Source organism: Pistacia vera, unplaced genomic scaffold (genome assembly GCF_008641045.1).
Source record: "Pistacia vera cultivar Batoury unplaced genomic scaffold, PisVer_v2 Contig926, whole genome shotgun sequence".
Taxonomy (NCBI): domain Eukaryota; kingdom Viridiplantae; phylum Streptophyta; class Magnoliopsida; order Sapindales; family Anacardiaceae; genus Pistacia; species Pistacia vera.
Genome location: NW_022196808.1, coordinates 171,397 through 191,806, shown reverse-complemented (window position 1 = coordinate 191,806; position 20,410 = coordinate 171,397). Strand labels below are relative to the sequence as shown.

At 37.8% G+C, this 20,410-nt stretch overlaps 1 protein-coding gene across 3 annotated transcripts; it reads left to right on the top strand.

Moving 5' to 3' along the window:
- The first annotated feature begins 233 nt into the window (after positions 1-233).
- Positions 234-16,574, top strand: LOC116120132. 3 transcript variants are annotated; one of them, XM_031406069.1, is made up of 11 exons: positions 234-252; positions 12,545-12,688; positions 12,885-12,978; positions 13,905-13,952; positions 14,169-14,364; positions 14,463-14,659; positions 14,785-15,077; positions 15,181-15,330; positions 15,550-15,770; positions 15,863-16,009; positions 16,216-16,574. In XM_031406069.1, exons 5-9 carry the CDS (start codon positions 14,303-14,305, stop codon positions 15,613-15,615), a joined length of 768 nt encoding a protein of 255 aa, XP_031261929.1. In that variant the 5' UTR covers positions 234-252; positions 12,545-12,688; positions 12,885-12,978; positions 13,905-13,952; positions 14,169-14,302; the 3' UTR covers positions 15,616-15,770; positions 15,863-16,009; positions 16,216-16,574. The 3 variants fall into 3 exon arrangements, with proteins under 3 accessions (XP_031261929.1, XP_031261930.1, XP_031261928.1); XM_031406070.1 differs by having other exon boundaries at positions 14,159-14,361; XM_031406068.1 differs by having other exon boundaries at positions 14,159-14,364.
- The last annotated feature ends 3,836 nt before the right edge of the window (positions 16,575-20,410 follow it).

The following is a 20,410-nucleotide window of genomic DNA, read 5'->3' as shown; positions in this document are numbered from 1 at the left end:
GTTGTGCGCATCTGAAGATGGCGAATGTTGTGGTGGTAATTTCTATTTGTCAAGTGTTATTTGCTTTACCTTTATTGAGAAATTGGATAGTTTACTTTTGTTGGGATTTTAAATTTGAAAATTTTATTGTATGTAGGGCGTTCTTTTGGTGATGCCCAGAAAAATGTGTTTGATTTAGGCGCATTTGTGGGGGACTTGACTTTTGAATAAGATGCAAGTGGGTAAGTTAAGAATTGAGGAAGATGCAAGTGGGTAAGTTAATGCACTCACAATATAACAGAATAATTCTATTAATTAATAAAAATAAAAAACGAAATAATTCTTCAACTAAATAATTTGATAGAAAAGAATTCGTTCTTTACTTTTATTTATTAGTAAACCATGTTTTTCCTCTGTTTTCTCTGCACTCTTTCAAACTTTCTCCGCAGCCTCCAACCGCTCTTTCTGATCTTTGGGTTTTTTGATCCCAAGATCTTTGGGTTTTTTAGTTTTATTTTGGAAGGTTAAGAGTTGTTCAGTTTCGTATTTAGGGTTTTGGCTTTGTTATATAATTTTTTTTACAATGAACTAAAATTAGGATGTTAATGAGATGATGAATCAAGGAGGCAATACTCAAACCATAGCTTCACTTGACCCTAATTTGGTTGAGATAATTATTTTCTTTTTATTTTTATTTCATGGTTTTAATTTGAATGGATGAATTGTGTTGTATAAACCAGTAGAAATTTTGTTTATGTTATTGTTTAATTGATAGCTGGAATATGTTTAGTAGAATTTGTAGCTTTTATTACTGTTTATATGTTCAAAAATAAAATTTGTTGATCTAGCAAATAAATCAATTAGAATTAGATTATAATGCATTGTTTCTGCGATTATATGCTTTTCTTAGAATGTAGGGTTTGAATGGGGCACAAGTTTTGAATTGAAGTTTGTTGAGCATTTCTGGGTTATAATAAAGAAGAAGAAAAGCAGTGTGTGGTTATCTTAGCTAGAAGTAAATAGTAGTGGATGTTGATGTAATAATTTGGTTTTCAGGTTATGGTGTTCTTTAGCAAATTTGTAGCAGTGTGTAGTAGGAAGGAAAAATTGTTGATTTAGTTGCTCTGATTGATCTATAATAGAATTGCAACTCACTCTATCAATGTACTGAAGTTCACAGCATTACTTTTAATTGTTCATCCGTTGTATTTTCAGTTTTTGATTCTAATTGAGGTGAGCAATAATTATTTGGTTCAGAACTTTAGCCGAATTCAGTTTCTTCTTGGATCCAAGTTTGATATATGAAAGAGGTCGCCTATTTTACATATCTTCAGGTTTCATTTTTCTTAGACTACTTATGTCAAGTTAAAGAGCTCTTGCTTCTGTCTCTTGTCTAAGTGAACTCTGCTTATGGATGTAATGCTGTATGAAAATGAGTATAGCTGTTTGTTTTCATCATAAAGGGAGTGGAGCATAATGGAATAAGATGAGTTGTTTACTAAATTAATCCTTGAAAACTATCTGAAACCACTATAAATAGTTACATCCACTCTTCCAACCTAGTAGATTACTTGTATGGATGTTACTGCCCCTCTACCTGATAATTACCTCCAATAAGTAAACTTATTAAATCTGATTTGCAATTTTTACATTCTTACCAATTTACATGACTACCACACACTACCTGTATGGTTTAAAAATATATAATATATGATTAGGCTATTATAACACACAACATTCTTGGTGTATTAATCTTTAAGTAGGACCCTTTTCATTGAGCGCTGTAGGTGGCTTGTTAATAATTTGTACTTATTGCATCTTGTTATTAATTTAGTGTCTTTATCTTTATATTCACAGTACATACAAAGCCCTTATATATGTTAGACCCCCCATACGTAAGGTCTATGAGTCCAAGGGCAGGGGAAGGAAGAGGGGCAAGGGTACAATAAGTGTGAGTCAAGTAGAGAATGATGATGTGTGCAAGGAGGGTGATTAGGCATGGGAAATCTGTTGTGATAAGGGACACGTACAGGGGAAGTTTGTTATGGAAAGGGACACCTTGCTGTCAGTTGGTTGAAGAGTTGATTATTTAAGAAGACGAAAGTAAGGAGGGAAGATATCTAGAATATTATTCATTGGCTGGTTAGGGAGGTCCCCAGCTCCTCGAATTGCTGGGATTCTGCTTGTTATTTCCATTTCTTTGTCATTTGGCTGGTTGCTCTATCTTAGTTTCCATTAATATCAATTTCCAGTTCTTTCACTTGTGCAATTCCTGTGTTTGTGTGCTGTTTGTGCGTGGCTGTGGTTCTATTTGCAGGGAGTTCCATCAGATTGGTATCAGAGCCAAGTTGCCATCAGATTTAACGCTGGGGAATGGTCAAATCAAAAATGGATAATAGGATGGATAATATGGAAAAAGAGATGAAATCAGTTCAAGAAGATATGAGTTCAATCAAAACTGATGTGGGGAGTCTTAAGGAATACTTGACTGAGATGAGAGAATTGTTGAGTTTGAGAGACGAGAGGGAGGAGAAACGTTATCATGAAAAAGAGAAGCACCAGTCATCGTCCGGGAATACAGATTCAGGTGATGGCCGTGAACACGAACAAGACACAGTAGGGGACAGTGGAAAAGGGGAAAGAAAAACCCGTAAGCTGGAGCTTCCAATCTTCAGTGGGGAGGACCCTTTTGGATGGACTTTTCGTGCCGACCGATACTTCGCTATTAACAAATATGGACCATCGGAGATGGTGGAGGTAGCGGCTGTTTGCATGGAGGGCAGGGCGCTAAACTGGTATCAGTGGGTAGAAGGAAGAGATCCTTTCAAGACATGGGAAGAGCTCAAGGCTGCTCTAATCGCAAGATTCAGACCGTCGTTCCAAGGGTCTGCACATGAGGCACTGGTGGCGCTGAAACAAATTTCCACCGTGACTGAATATAGGGAAGATTTCGAAGCCCTTACAGCTCCGTTGAAAGATTTGGGAGAGGAATTGTTAATGGGGGTTTTCATAAATGGGCTTAGCGAAGAAATTAGAGCTGAGTTGAGAGTGTTGAGGCCCAACTCCCTTCAAGAAGTCATTGAACAGGCCCATAGGGTGGAGGAAAAAAATTGGGTAATGGAAAAATGGAGGCCCAAAACATTTAGGGCCCAAGGCTCCAGGGAAAATTATTCAAGGGTGTCCAACAGCCTAGACCCAACTCGTCAGACATGGTGGCCCAACTCACCCAAGTTAGTCTCCCACCCGGATCCGACCCGACCTGACCCGCCTGGTGGCCCAACTCAACAAAACCACCTGAAGCAAGTCAGATCGCGTCATCTCGCGATTCTCGTGCACCAGATAGACGCGAAAGAGCTCGAGAAATAGGAACGACGAACTTCCGAGGGGGATCAGGCGGCAGTTTCCGGCGGCTGACGGAGGCTGAGATCCAGAGTAAATGTGAAAAGGGCCTTTGCTTTAAATGTGACGAGAAATTTGGCCCTAATCACCGCTGTCGTAGTAAGTCCCTGCAGATCCTATTAGCCTTGGAGGATGACAGTGATGAGAAAGCTGAAAACCCACCGGAAAACGACGACATTCCTAACCCAGATGGTGTCGATTTAGCGCTGTCCATTAACTCCATCGTGGGCATCACATCTGATCACACTTTGAAAGTAAAAGGGCAGATTGGTAATACTGAGGTTGTGGTGTTGGTCGATAGTGGGGCATCCCACAACTTTATTTCACAGGAACTTGTAGAGAGGTTGGGACTGACAGTGGAAAAAGGGAAGAGATTTGGGGTGATGATAGGGAATGGAGTAACAGTAAAAGGGGAAGGGGTGTGCCGACAGATCCATCTGATCGTGCAAGGAGTTCAGATTAGACAGGATTTCTTTCCTTTCCAATTGGGGGGTGCCGATGTGATTTTGGGTATTACATGGTTGAGTTCCTTGGGGGACGTGTGTGCCAATTGGAAGAAATTGACTATGAGGTTTGAAGTGGAAGGGGTGAGGGTCAGTTTACAAGGGGATCCGTCTCTGGTAAAGTCCGGTGTATCCCTGAAGTCTATGTTACGGTCCATCAACAGCACCGGGGGAGGGATTCTAGTAGAATGTTGTGCAATCGAAGAAAAGCCAAGCCACATAGACGAAGACATCAGTCCTCAAGTTCAGGTAGTTTTGGATGAGTATCGGCATCTCTTCGACCAGCCCTCTAAACTTCCCCCACACCGTTCCCATGACCATGCCATAAACCTTAAGGAAGGAGCCTATACACCCAACATTAGACCCTATAGGTACCCCTATTTCCAGAAAAACGAAATCAAAAATTAGTGGAGGAAATGTTAGCAGCCCATATCATCCAACCAAGTACCAGTCCATTTGCCAGCCCGGTGTTGTTAGTCAAGAAAAAAGATGGAAGTTGGAGGTTTTGTGTAGATTACATGGCCTTCAACGAGATAACAGTCCTCGACAAATTTCCCATCCCGACCATCGAGGAACTGTTGGACGAACTGGCAGGTGCAACCATCTTCTCTAAACTGGATCTCTGCTCCGGGTACCATCAAATTCTGATCAAGGACGAAGACATCCCCAAAATAGCTTTCCGAACACATGTGGGCCATTACGAGTTCTTGGTGATGCCATTCGGATTGACCAACGCTCCTTCAACATTTCAGTCACTTATGAACAGCATCTTCAAACAGGTTTTGCGTAAGTTCATATTGGTTTTCTTTGATGATATCCTGATATACAGTAGTGACCTGGAAGCCCACCTTCAACACCTTCGACAAGTCCTTCAAATCTTGGATGACCACGACCTGGTTGTGAATTGGAAAAAATGCTCATTCGGACAGCTTAGACTGGAATACCTTGGGCACTTAATTTCAGCACACGGGGTGGAGGCTGACCCCCAAAAAATTGCCGCTATGGTTTCCTGGCCCGCACCCACCAATGTGAAAAGCCTCCGCGGGTTCTTGGGATTAACAGGGTATTATCGTAGGTTTGTTAAAGGATATGGCAGCATAGCCCAACCACTCACACGGCTTTTGAAGAAAAATTGTTTTAATTGGGATCAAGAGGCTCAGCAGGCCTTTCATGCCTTAAAGGAGGCTATGACCTCAGTTCCAGTGCTGGCGGCCCCTGATTTCAGCTTTCCATTTGAGATCCAGACAGATGCTTCAGGCCAAGGAATGAGAGCTGTGCTGGTGCAACACAAACGACCCATAGCGTACCTAAGTAAAGCATTTTCCCTCCAAGCTAAACAAAAATCAGTCTATGAAAGAGAACTAATGGCTGTTGTTTTCGTTGTACACAAATGGAGTCCGTATTTATTGGGCAGAAAGTTTATCATTCGAACGGACCAGAGACGCCTTCAATTCCTCAAGGATCAACGGATTAAAACACCAGAGCAGCAGAAATGGTTGTCCAAGTTGATGGGGTATTCTTTTGACATTCAGTATTTGCCGGGCACCACAAATAAGGTAGCGGATGCACCATCCCGGCGAGACAAGAACCCAGAATTATCTTCCTTATCAAAGATTCAGTTTTCGGAGTATGAGGACTTAGCCAACGAAGCCCACTAGGACCCCAAGCTACGGCAGTTGATTCAAGCGTTGGTTTTGGACTCTAACAGCCGACCACATTATAGAATCCACCATGGGTGTCTCATGTACAAAGACAGGTTAGTACTACCTAAAGGTTCTCGGTTTGTTTAGAAGCTACTTAATGAATTCCATTCTAGTCCGTCAGGAGGCCATTCGGGATTTTTTCGGACATACAAACGGGTGTCCAATGTGGCTTATTGGGCAGGAATGAAGACGGATGTCCAGGACTTTGTCAAAAAATGCACCATTTGCCAGGTTAATAAACACTCAGCTTTGAAGCCTGCAGGGCTACTTCAGCCACTTCCAATTCCTGTTCAGGCATTTGATGATTTGACGATGGATTTCATCGGAGGCCTCCCAAGAACCAAGGGGTTTGACACCATACTGGTTGTAGTGGACCGCTTGACTAAATACAGCCATTTCCTACTTCTGTCACACCCTTATACTTTGTTCATTGATTTGTTTAAGGTGTGGTCTGTGTTTCAGAGAATTTGACTATTCTCAAGTTTTCTTGAATGTTTGTGTAAAATTAGTTGGTAAAGTAACTTAAAATAAAGAAATAAATGGTGGGTGATTGTAAGTTCTCTGGGTGAGTTGATTGAGGTGCTAAAATCTTGGAAATAGCTGGAAACTTGAGAGGGTCACCTTTGGAAGCCTTTGTTGGTGACCAAAAGTGTCACTCTCTTTCCATCATGTAGTGATGCTGACTGAATTTAATTTGTAAACCTGGAAAAGAAATAAATTTTCTTTCCTTTTTAGAGATTATTGCTTAGAAGATTCTTAGGAAAAAGTTTGTGGGATAGGTCATGGAGAGTGCTTTTAACGGTAAGAGAAGAGGTTTAAACTGTTTTGTATTTTTGTTCAGACTACTAGGTATTTTATTGTGAAGATGTTTATTGCTGTTGCTATTTTTTGCAGTCCTTGAGTTGACATGGTGTAAGTTTGTACAATAGGCTACATAGATTAGATCTATGAGTTCATACTGCTTCTTGGCTTTTGTCATTATGATTATTGTGTTGAAAACACTCTTTGGAAAATTGTGATACCTTGATGTATGATAGAGATAATCTCTGATGTTTGTTAAATCAAGGTTCTCTTGTTCCTTAGAGATGAAATTTTGCTTGTAGTGTCTGAGTATTTGCAGAACAAAGTGATTTAGATGTTAGTATAAAATTAAATTGTTAAATGAGTAACACAGGAAGCGACAGATTGCACTATCTAGTTAATTTTTTTAAGCAATTTGAGAGTACTTATCTATAAAAAGGAATAAAGTGTCTGGATTACATTTCTGATTATCTGGTAGTTTGGTTTGGAGTCTGCATACTATATGATCTTCTTGTACTTGCCACGTGAAGTTTGTGCACTATCCTGTCCTTAATATTTATATTTGTTTCTGTTGCAAACTATGTATATGTAGTGTCAAGGGTATATATGTAATTATAGTGTGTATATATTTGTTAGGTTGTACTGTTGAGTGATTCAAGTAAAATAGAAATTGAAACATGGTATCAGAGCGGGACGATGCGTGAACCCTTAAACCCACTTCGTTTATGTTTTCCGGGGATCGGCGATCTATGGTGACGTCTTTGTCCATGGTTTCTCTCTCTCCAGCGACGTCTGCCCTTAGCTTCTCTCTTTCTAGCGACGTCTGAACCTGTTCGACGTCTGCCCTTAGTTTTTCTCTCTCTTCGGCGACATCTGCCTTTGGTTTCTTTTTTTCCGACGACGTCTGAACCTGTTCTTTGTTCCTCTATTATCTCCGGTGACGTTTGGCCTTGGTTTCTCTTTTTCCAGCGACCTCTGTTATCTCTTGCAACATCTGGCCTTTGTTCCTCTCTTTCCGGCGACTTTTGTTCTCGGTTTCTCCCTTTTCGACAAATGCTGGTTCTGTTCCAGTTAACTTGTCCCTCTCTTCTGCTCATTCCAGCAATCTCTCCTTTGGTTTCACTCTTCTCTACTGTTTGGTGCAGGGTGTAATCTCTCCTCTGGTTTCTCTCTTCTCTGTTGTTGTTTGGTGCGGTGAGCATGGAGTTGTTGTGAATCCTTTTGTGTTTGCTTGGAGTTGTTGTGAATTCTTTTGGCTAGCCTCCTTCTGGTTGTTTGAGATTGGGACATTGTTGTGTTTGCTTGGGTTGTTTGGTGTTGAGGTTGTTGTGAATCTGTGGAGTTGAGAGTTTTTTGCTATACATTATGGCAGAAGACAGTAAGAAGATGGTGACTGAAATTGTCACTTCCTCCATCAAAATTATTGATCGGAAGTTATTGGGAAAAAGAATTATATTCAGTGGAAGCGGATTATCCGACGATATGTGGCCAGCATTGATATGGGAAACCATTTAATCGAGGATCCACCTGAGGAAACAGAAAGTGATAATAAAACTCGAAAATAATGGCTTAATGAAGATGATAAGCTCTTCAATCAGATTCAGAACACTCTCGATTCGTCCGTGGATGATGTGATTGGTCACTGTAATACCGTCAAGGAGTTATAGGAGTATCTAGAGTTCTTGTATGCTGGTGAACAAGACCTGTCTCATGCCCATGAATTGTTATTGAAGATCTATTGAGCAAATATGCAAGAGAAGACGTTGCTCGAATATTATACCGAGGTAAAACAAGCCTTTGAAGAAAAAAGGGCTATGTTTCCTGTCCCTATTGATGTGAAGATGAAGAAGAACAAGTGGTAGTGCAATGTTTTCTGGCTAGGTTGAGACCAGAATATGAGATTGCTCGTACATAACTTCTTACCGGTGACACTTCCCTCTGTTACGGATGTCTTTGCTCGACTTCTTAGAGTTAGTAAGGGGGAAGATCGAGGAGTGTCTAAGGACAAAGAAACCCTTAAGGATTTTAATGTTGATCATGCAGCCCTAGCTAGCATGAAGTCTGGTGATGGCAAAGGTAACAAGGGGATAAGTCGTGATACTAGGAACAATCGTGGTAATGGCCCTCGCACTTGCTTTCACTGTGGTGTTGAGGGTCACGTAAAAAATAATTGTTGAAAGCTCCATGGCAAGCCCCTGAATATGCAAGACACTCAGAAGTTTGCTCATGTTGCAACTCAAGATGGTCTCTTACCCACCCCATCACAGGTTACTATCTTTGCAGCATAATATGCTCGCCTCACTCAGAATTCGTGCTCCCAGTCATCTATCCCATCGACTATCACTACATTAACCTAGTTAGGTAATCCTACAGCCTGTTTGTCCACTTCTAGTAGTAATTTGGTCATTGATTCTGGTGCTACCCACCATATGACAGGCGATATAGGTATTTTTTCCTCATTTACACCTTCTCCCAATCTGTCTTCGGTTACCTTAGCTAACGGGTCTACTGCACCTATTAGTGGATGTGGTACTGCCCATCTCAACAAATCTATGTCTCTTTCCTCTGTCTTGTGCCTTTTTCATTTTCTCTTTAATCTTTTATCAGTTAGTCAAATTACTAACGCATTCAATTGTGGTATTTACTTTTTTCCTACTCATTGTATAGTTCAGGATCTTGGGACGAGGCGGATTATTGGTATGGGTTGTGTATCAGAGGGCCTGTATATGCTCAATGATGTCTCCACCCCTGTCTCTTAACCTGTTGCGTGTACTAGTGTTTCATCTCTACCCATATTACATGGTTGCCTTGGTCATCCTCCTCTTCCCATTTTGAAAAGGTTGTGTCCTAGTGTAAGGTCAATGTCATACCTTGAGTGTGAGGCGTGTCAGTTTGGAAAACACCATCGACTGCCTCGCCCTCGGATCCGATTCCTCCTTCCTCTAACCATGATCATGATCTTCCCGTTGCTCTTTGTAAAGGTAAGCGCTCTTGTACCTATCCTATCTCCTCATTTGTTTCCTATTATTCTTTGTCTTCATCTTCCAAGTCTTTTATTGCCTCCTTAGACTCCGTGTCTGTTCCCAACTCTGTGTCTGAAGCAATTACTCATGATGGGTGGCGAAGAGCTATGGAAGAAGAGATGTTGGCTCTAGAACATAATGATACATGGGTTCTAATGGAGTTGCCTGAAAATAAAAAGGCTATTTGGTGCAAATGGGTTTTCACAGTGAAGGCTAATCTCGATGGGACTGTGGCTCGGTTGGTTGCTAAGAGTTATGCCTAGATGTATGGTATTGATTATTCTGAGACATTCTCCCTAGTGGCTAAAATAACCTCTGTCCGACAATTCATCTCTCTTGCAACTTCATATTGTTGGCCTCTTCACCAACTTGATGTAAAAAATGCATTTTTACATGGTGATCTTCTTGAAGCGGTTTACATGGAGCAACCTTCGGGGTTTGTTGCTTAGGGAGAGTCAGGAAAGGTATGCAAACTGAGGAAATCTTTATATGGCTTAAAGCAATCTCCACGGGCATGGTTTGGGAGGTTTAGTGAAGTGGTGACTCAGTTTGGTTTACATAGGAGTGCTTATGATCATTCTGTCTTTTATAAGCAATCTAGTTCTGACATTATTCTTTTGGTTGTTTATGTTGATGACATTGTAATCACTAGCAGTGATGATGTTGGCATTCAGAGTTTGAAAAACTTTTTGGCTTCCAAATTTCACACAAAAGCCTGGGGCATTTTAAGGTATTTTCTGGGAGTCGAGGTTTCTCGGAGTAAGAAAGAGATTTTTCTCTCTCAATGCAAGTATGTGTTAGATGTGTTGACCGAAATGGGTCCAAGTGAGGCTAAGCCTTGTGACACTCCGATGGTTCCTAATGTGAGATTGAATGCTGAGGATGGTGAGATGTTTGGTGATCCAGAGAGATACAGACGGTTAGTTGGAAAGTTAAACTACCTTATAGTAATCCGTCCAAATATTGCTTTTTCAGTAAGTGTGGTGAGTTAATTTATGTCATCTCCTAGGACATCTCATTGGGATGCGGTCCTCCATATTTTGAAGTATCTAAAAGGAGCCTTTGGACGTGGGATTCTTTACAGTGATCATGGTCATAATAAGGTAGAAGGTTCTTTAGATGCAGATTGGGCAGGATCCTATGTGGATAGACAGTCTGTGACTGGGTTTTGTGTTTTTGTTGGAGGAAATCTTATTTCTTGGAAAAGTAAGAAGCAACCGGTTGTAGCTAGGTCAAGCGCAGAGTCTGAGTATCGGACTATGACACGAGTTACGTGTGAACTCATATGGACAAGACATCTTCTTAGAGAAATTGGGTTTGGTGACCTAGGGACTATGGACTTGTAGTGTGACAACCAAGCAGTCATACATATAGCAAACCATCCAGTCTTTCACGAGAGGACTAAGCATATAGAAGTGGATTGTCACTTTGTACGAGAGAAACTTGAACAAAAGTTAATTTCTACTAATCATGTTAGAACAGGGGAATAACTAGCTGACATCTTCACGAAGTCTCTAGTTGGTAAAAGGGTAACCTATATTTATAACAAGTTGGACATGATAGATATATGAGTAATACTACATGTACAAATAAATCTTACAAAGATTTATGTACAAAGTGATATGGCAAGAAATGAATGGAAGAGTGAACACAAAAAGTCAAACTCATCATATTTATTCTTCCATTCATTTCTTATCACATCACTTTGTACATAAATCTTTGTAAGATTTCTTTGTACATCTAGCATTATTGTATATATATATGCTCTAGCTTGAGGGGGAGTGTTGGAAACTATGAATATATAGTGTAAAGGGTATATTTGTAATTGCTGAGTGTATATATTTTAGTTAGGTTGTACAGTTGAAAAACAAGTAATATATAAAATGAACATTTTGCAACTGCTCATATGTTTTCTTCCTAAAGGTCTCTTAGGTTAGTGGTGCTCTCTGTATGTGGTCGAAGTTTATGTGTGCAAGTCCCTGTCATGATTCAGTTTTTGATCGATATAGATTTTAATATATCTTTTTCTTGGGAGGGCATGAGTTATAGTAGTTACAAAAGAAATGTATCGTGTTTTACTTATGTCATCATTGGTGTGTTTGTGTGTAAAGGTGATGGAGCGTATCAATAATATTATGTGTCTTCTCACTGAAATTGTGATGTCATCTCTATAGAGCAGCTAGGTTGGTGAGGGTCGTTATCGATCTTGCATATTCCTGATTTGAGAGTGTTTCTGTGCTTTGGTGGGGCAGAAAATCTAAAGTTTCTATAGCGATGTCAGTGCTTGCAACTCTTTGGGTAATATGGATGGAAAAGGATTCTGGAGGATGCAATCATAGGAGATATTTCCTTCTTGTGGGCAGAGCTTGTCTTTTGATATCTTATAGGTTTTTTTAACTAAAATATTTCAGGGTTCTTTATTTTTCATCTTTGGAAAGTGGTGGGCTTTTGTCCAGTAGTGTTGGATGCTGAATTGGGTATTGAGATTATAGAGTGGAGGCACTTTTTTACCACTGTTGTTTTGTACGTCTTGCGATGGATCAATGGATTACCTTACTGTATAGCAAAAAATATTATACTGTATCTTAACCAAAAAAACAAATTTTACTGGTTACCATATTCGTTAGGAAAAGCTTTACAATGCTAATACTTGTTCTTAGGGTTTTCATGAAGTCTATGTACAGGGCTTATCGATTTTAGATGGGATGCAGACCTGAAATTGAAATATAACCAATTGAAGATTGTAAAAGATTTTTTTAGCTCATCTCTATTTTGAACACTCCTTCCTTTGAACTCTATAATCATCTCTTCTTTTTATAGATATAAAATATTTTATATACTCCTTTGGTCTGTTTAGTCTTCTTTCTTCTTTGAAGTGCACTAGCCCCTAGAGCTTAAATCATATTTATTGAAAGATCTGAACTTCACTTGTTCCTTTTAGTTCATTTCTTAAATCGTAACTCATGATTAGTCAAGTTCCATAATTTCACCTTATACATGGATACACACACATATATGTCCTCAAGTATTTCCTTGTTCACCATAAATGTTGCTTTGTTATCCTATTTAATGTGGAAGCTACTGGTTTTCCTTTCCTTCATCATACTAACATATTTTCAGTGGAATTTTCATTTAGGTCAATGAGGAGTATATGAGAACTCTTGAGATCTTAAGTAAGAAGCTGAAATTTGTTGAAGTGGTTCTTATGGTTAAAACTTCAAAAGCCCTTAAAGATGTTCAGCCAGAGCTTGAAAAACTGAGGCAGAAAGCAGTTTCAAAGGTAGTTAAATGGTGTTCCCAGGTGTTCACCCGAGCTTGGTTTAGAATTATGACTTCTCTTATGAAAACAATGATGATGGTTTTGAATAGGGAAGTAAATGATGTCAAATGACCATGCAGTGAACTTTTCTTCACTGCACCTTTGTCTGCTAACAAGGGCACAAGAATTCATTGTGACTATCTTCATCGTTTTGCAGGTTTCTAACTTCATTGTCCATAAGTTTTATGCATTGAGAAAACCCAAAACACAAACATTCAGATCCTTCAGCAGAATGTTCTTCTTAAATACAAGTGAGCTATCTATATGGCACATATATCTTTTTGGTCCTGTGTTTGATCATTTTTCAATATCTTGTTTCAACTGTGTTTGGTCCTGCTGGGATGCAAGCTCTCTCTAACATGGTACAGTTTATTTACCTAGCTTTGTAAATGCACATTTAGCTATACATACAATCAGACTTAATGCACATTAATCTCTATGACCAATTCTTTTAAGTTTCTTTTTATAAATTCTTCTTTCTTATGATGCTTAAAATTTATTTATGCAGACTGTTGTAATTTAATTGGTTTTTGGTACTTTTATCTGCTCCGAAATGACGTAACCATTTTATAGTTGTGTACACTTTTTTTGTAATCTTTTACTTTTCTTACTTCTAAACTTCTCTAACGCATTTGATGAGAGGACTTAACATGATTGCTAAAGTATAGATTTATTAAGGTTAGGTACATAGTAGTCCAAGTCCTACACTTCTAGTCCTTCTTACATGGGAGATAACAAAGACCTAATTAATTTTAATCAAAATCTAACTAAAACAAGACAAGGTAACCTTTTGTTGAATAAAACTAATTTTTGGTTTTGGACTTGCATTCCTTGTTTAAGAATGTGGGTGTGGCATCACTTTTTCCTGCTTGCGGAGGACTGTGATTGAACATGAAATCTGCTTCTAGTAGCAAGCTGGTTCTCTGCATTACCTTTCTGGACCACATTGTCTGTCACTTCTTCTACTTGTCAACAGGCCTCTTTATCAGACTTAGAAGATGTTGAATTGATTTTATCATTTGGCCTTTAATACATGAATAGATAATTATTAAATTCTTTTCTTATAACTCCAACATATTCTATTGACAAACTTAATTATTTTTTGGTTCAAATGTAGAGATTTCATTTGTTAATGTTGTGCCTCTTTTAATAATCTTTTCCTGCGTCCTATGCTTAGGTGTGGTTCATGGGTGAGCAATCACAGATCTCAATGGACATTGACAATGTGAGTTTGCTTTTCCTCTTGTTGGTTCTTATTAGTGTTTTTTACTTACATGATATATATAATTAATGTCATCTAGTTTATACGTGAATTTTGGGAAACATTTTTTTTGCTTATTATATTTTAAGTTGGACTATGAGGTACACTAGTAAGTGTGCACGGTGTTTGCTTTTCGTATTAATTTGAAGTAATTTTCCATTCTGAAATAGATTATTTCAGTGACTTTGGAGAACTACCTCGATCTTCAAATGAAACCAGAGGATGGTAAGGAAGCGAGGTAACATTATCAATCTCAGGACCAGTGGGTTCAAGGGGTGCTTAAAGAAGAATCTCCTGGCTCATCTTTTCCAGATATGAGTAAGAGGGTTTCTTCTCTCCAGAACCCTGTGACTAATCCTGATTTGTATTCAACAACGTAAGGCATCATTTTTCACTTCTTGGGTATATATTCTTTATATAAGGAGATTTCTCAAATGTAGTTAACATACTTAGCTTTATATGCCAATTTTACAGTGACACTTTTAAGAGCCCCTCTTACTGGTCCAAAGTTTGCTTGAATAATGTAGCCAGGTTGGCTAAGGAAACTACAACAGTGAGGCGTGTGGTTGAACCCCTTTTTCATCATTTTGATGTAGAAAATCATTGGTCATCAGATACAGGAGTTGCCTGTTCTGTTATATTGTACCTGCAGTCGCTTTTGGAGGAATCAGGTTACATATGGAATCTTAATGCTCCAGCAAGAACCTTAATGCTCCATCTTGCTGCAATTATTTTTTTATTAGTTTTTCTGTGGATATAATTGATATGAACTTTTTTTTTTTGGTTTAATCTCCAGGAGGAAACTCCCACCTGTTGCTATCTATCTTGATCAAGCACTTGGTTCATAAGAATGTTGCCAAGCAATCTCGTGTACAGATTCATAATGTTGACGTTGCCACACAACTCACACAAAATGCAAAGCTGCAGGCCTCTGTTGCTATCATTGGTGCAATAACCGACTTGATTAAACAGTTACAAAAATGCCTGCAAAATGCAGCTGAATTATCTAATGCTGTGGATGATATGGCTAAATGGAATACCGATCTTCAATATGCCTTAGAAAATTGCATTTCACAGCTCTCAAAGAAGGTTTGTGATTGTTTATGTTCTTTATTTTTTGAAGTGTGAGTCAAAAATATTTATGCAAGCATGCCATATATGCAACTGTTACACAACCGTTTGTACTTAACAGGTTGGCGATGCAAGACCCAATCTTGATATGATGTCTGGTTTGCTAGAGAATATTCCAAATAATACTCTTATTGCTAGAACAACAATCTCGGCTGCTCATAGGACTGCTCAGATTGTCTCTTCCATCCCAAACATATCATATTACAAGAAGGCAAGTGTACTTGTTGAAATTGCAATATTCTGTTCAGTTTTAAGAAACATATAATTTTTGAGGATCTCTGTTTTTGAGGATTTCTGTTTCAGGCTTTTCCTAATGCTCTGTTTCATCAGTTACTCCTAGCAATGGTTCATCCGGATCATAAAACCCGAGTTGGGGTGCATAGTGTATTTTCTATTGTGCTAATGCCATCTCTGGTCTCCCCTTGGTCAGATCAGGGCAAGGATACTTAACAAGCTGTTTCTAGCATCTTGCCAGTCTCTACTTCACAGAAAGTAAGAATTGGAAGTTTCTCCTTTCAGGATGAAGGTAAAGAAAAAGAAAAACTCATGGATGGAGGACTGCAGGAGGAAAGTCGGGTACTAGATGTGAATGTGAAACACTCTCATAGTCGGTCATATAGCTTTAAGCGTGCTCTGACTGATGGAAAAACAGTATGAAACCCCCAAATCCAATAATTTTAATTTAAAGAGAGTGTTTTAGAAATTCTATTTAATCATCTACCTGTCTAAATTATTTCCCACAGATAACTTCCTTCCAACTGAGTAGCCATCAAGTGAGTGTTTTGCTTTCATCACTCTGGGTTCAAGCAACATCTGCAGAAAATAACCCTGCAAATTTTGAGGCTATGGCTCACACTTGTAACGTTGCTTTATTGTTTATGCAATTTAAGGTGATTCATGTTTATTTTATTTTCCATTGTTTTTACTATTATCTCCTCTGTGTTCCTTTTTCAGATATTTTGAAAAAGTGGAACAAATTTTGCATGGTCTCATCATTTTTCTTTGAGTTTTTATGGCATGCCTGAAGTTTGATAAATTTTTTTGTGTACTTTAGTACTGTACTTAACATCTATGGTTATCATTTTGGTGATGGCAGACATCCAGCCACACGGCCTTAGTTTGGTGTTTTCAGCTTGCTTTTTCACTTCGGTGCATCTCTTTGGACCAAGAAGGTAAGTTGCATCTAATGGAAATGGTTTAATTCATTTTTCAACTAAGCCATTTAAGAGAATATTTGTTGGGTACTCTGGATCATCTTGAATGTTTTCTTTTCCCATCCCAGTTATAAAATGGGTAAAATTACATTGATGCTCTATATGACTTTGTAAAAGTTGATAATACAAAAGATTTGCGGCTCACCTATAATCAGAATCAGTTTATGCTATTTAACACCAACGCAAATGTCCATTTAAAACATTTTTCATCAGATTGTTGCCCCCTCACCCCCGTCCGCTCACCACCGATCAGGACCGCCGCCCACTCATTGAGGAGTGGGACCCCGGATTGCGTTTGTGTGGGGTACTTCAAGCCCATGCAAAGTATGAACCATATCCAATAGTTATTATGATTATTATTATTTCAAAGGGAGAGACACCTCTTTTAACTGTGTTTCTTGAGTTGTTCTTTGTTTTAATTGGATCTTGTATGATCAGGACTTCATGAGTACTAACGTTTTTAGAAATTTTGTTCCAGTCTAGGATTGGTTCTATAAGTTCAGAGATAAAAAGAATAAGTCTATCCTTACAAAGAAGCTTACAAAGTTAAGAAAAAAACAAAGAAAAAACTGAAAAAGAGAAAGAGAGAGAGAGAGAAATGGTGAAGATGAAGGGTAGAAGTTGTCTTTGTATGCCTCCTTAGTAGGCTTCTTTGTAAGACTAGCACTGCTGGAGATAAAAATACTCCAAGAGAAGTCAATGGATATGGGTCTGAAGCTGATGAAGCTGAAGAATCATAAGGTGTGGTTTCTATTGGGGAAGTTTTGTGTCCCAGAAGATTCTGCTGTTATCTTAATCTTAATAGGGGATATGATGGCTGTCGAGGAGCGACATCTAGTTCTGTTATTTTAATAAATTACTTTTGTCCTCAGACTTTTGTTAATCATATTCAGGCTCAAAGATTTGTTTTCCTAGGGAAAATGGTAAATTTTGAAGAGATTTTGATAAAAAAAAACAATTGATTATCTGTATAATATATTTTATATTATTAAAGTATAAAATAAAAGTAACCAGCTAAATAATTTTTAAATTAAATGAGTTCAAAATTTTAAAAGTTGAAGAAACTACTACTCATCCTTAATATGGTTTGTTCTCGTTTGCGAGGGTAAACTTCTGAAAATATTATAGTTGTCTTAGTTATCTTTTATTCTTCTTCTTGTGCATCTCTAACCTTTTAAGTGTGCAAGACTTGATATATTACTTGTCAAGAGCATATTATGGATGGCTTTTCCAAATCAATATGCTTTGTTGGGGAAATTGATGGGATTGGAGAAGGGATGGTGAAAATGGAATCGTACCAAATCCGCGTCAAATCAATCGAATGCAATTCAGTTGGAATTGCACTCGGCCAAGTGCGATTCGTCCTGAATTGCACCTGGTCGAGTGTGACTTCAGCCAATTGATGTGAGAAGATTTTGTTTATTGATTTGTGTGAGAAGATTGTGGTGAGAAGGCTAGGTGCAATTTCGACTGATTCGCACCCCGCGATGCGATTTTGACCAACTAAATTTTTTTTTTTTCAGTTTGTAATTTTTTTTTTTTTTTAATTGGATGATGTTGTTGTGTGTTGATTTGGATAAGGGTGATGATGTTTTGTGTGTTGATTTTTGTAAGAAGGTTGGGTGCGATTCTGATTGATTCGCACTCGGCCAACTGCAGTTCCACTGCAATCGCTGATCGAATCGTTGGGTATGGATTTGGATTCAAATAATAAAGGGTATTTTCGTCTTAACAATGATTATATCATGTCAGTTAATAAATTTTACCAACGGATCTGAGCAGTGTGTGGAAAAGTGTTGTTTCGCCAAATCTTGGGTGGGAAAATTTCGTCTCCCTTTAATTGATGGGTCTAAGTCGCTGCAAATATGTGCGTAGGAGCTTATAGCATTTAATAGTTTTTAACTCAAAAGAATTTTAATGATATCCTAATTTTCGTTTAACTTGACCATTTAATTAGAGTATATTGTGGTTATTGATTTAAAGTAAAGTTAGAATGGATCTATAATTGTTTTGTGGGAGTCCTAATTTCGATTTGAAATAAGCATTTCTTATATAAAATCATGAAAAGAAATATTATTTCCAATTTGTTTTTATGGCTTTTCCATAACTGTTTCTAATCATGAGTTTTTAAGAAAGAAAAGAGGTTAAAAAAGATTAGGAAATTAGAGAAGTTAAAAAAGATTAAAAGGGTAATTTTAGGATAAATTAAAAATTATTTATTTTTCTAATTGATTTTGGGCCTTAAATAACATCACTCTAAAATAAGTATATAATGCAAAAAATATAAAAAATAAAAGATAAACAGTTATTTTAAAATTGCTCCAAGTATAATTAATACATATAATTCAATAGTAACTTAATTACAAAATAACGAAATCAAGTAATTAAAAGTTTAAAACGGGTCAAATAAAATAAAAAATATAGTGATGTGATTGAGTAATTGACAAATTTCAATTAACTGCATCCATGGGAAACTCCAGATCCCGAAATTTTAACAAATAATCTGGAGATTAAAATTCCATCCATTCATATGAATTAAATCATAAATATAAAGCATAGTACGGATACCATACGTATAATACGAGTATCATATGTAATTTTAACAAATGATAATAAGATGGTTAGTAAGATTTTAAGTAAACATAGCATTACTCATATCATAACAGTATATATATATCATAACATCCTATTCAACAAGACATAACCATCAGACATCTTCAATTTATAGATTCCCAAAAAAAAAAAAAAAAAATCTACCATTATATATATATAGCAGTAGCTTACAACCTACAATGGCAGAATAACAAAAGCCTGGTCTTCTGTAGACCTTTAGCATATATGCAAAAAGAGATATATCCACATTCTATATGTTGTGCATGATTTTCCTACGGTTTGATTCGCGCCAACTGTCCGCAAACTATGTTGAGATCGGGCGAACAGGGTCGCCCCACATGTCGCTTCCGCAACAGATGACTTGGTCAATTAGTCTATTAGTCATAAGCATGATTACTTTGACTTAAGTATAGGTAAACACTAAACACTAACTCATATCAGAATTCCAAGGGATTATGCGTGTAATCCACCCATAATCTATCAACTCTCAACCACTGTCATAAACATGTATAAAAGGGAGACATCACCTCCATTGTTGGGATCCAGATAGACAACCTTGTCAAACTCTAGAAAAACACTTGTAAGCAAAGAATATACTTAGTGGAGCATTGTTAACTCGCTACTACAGTTCTCATCTTGTAATCACCCCGTATGTACTTCGGGCATAGGCAATAAAATAAGGCTTGGTTTTAACCCGCCGAACCATTTTAAAAACCATTTTTGTCTTTCGTTATTTAGTACAAGCCCTATTTTTAGCTGATTAATCTTAATCACGCGGACATCCTACCCAGACCTGTCTTGGTTGACTGAGTATCTCTGGTTCTTACGGATTTTCGTAAAAACACTCTCTAAAAAGAATCTCCCCATTCTTGGTACTTTAACAGACAACAAACATATTCTGGAAAAACTCATAATATCAACTAACTGATACAGAGCAAAACTAGGTTAACAATTAAGAGTGTGAACAGATCAAATAAAGTTACCAGATCAGAGGTCAGTGGGCGGTTGAGTTGGAGGGAATAAGGCTGTCGAAATTGAAACTGCTTCCTTCTGGTGTATTCTGAAAACTAGCAACCAAATTCTCGACAATGGGACTTCAATCGAATGCCAAGCCCTGTTAGATAGTCATTCTTCAACCTGAAAGCACGTTCAGAGTTCTGGAGTTTGGGTTAGAAAAACCATTTATGAAGCAAATAGGTCAAGAAGAGATAAATAATAATGAGAATTGCAGCTAAATTAATTCGATCTCGATTCCGTTTCTTCAGCATCGTTGTTACACCAGTCAGAACCCCTTCTTTCCAATGCATTCGTTTCCACATGGATGCGTTTAACCATGGACATATGAAATTATCATAATTGTAATGTTGTTGCTGTATTTTTCCCTATCAACCAAGAAAAATGACAACTAATTAAATAAAAATTTACTACTCTGAAACACCGTGTCCAAAACCATTGAAATTTGAC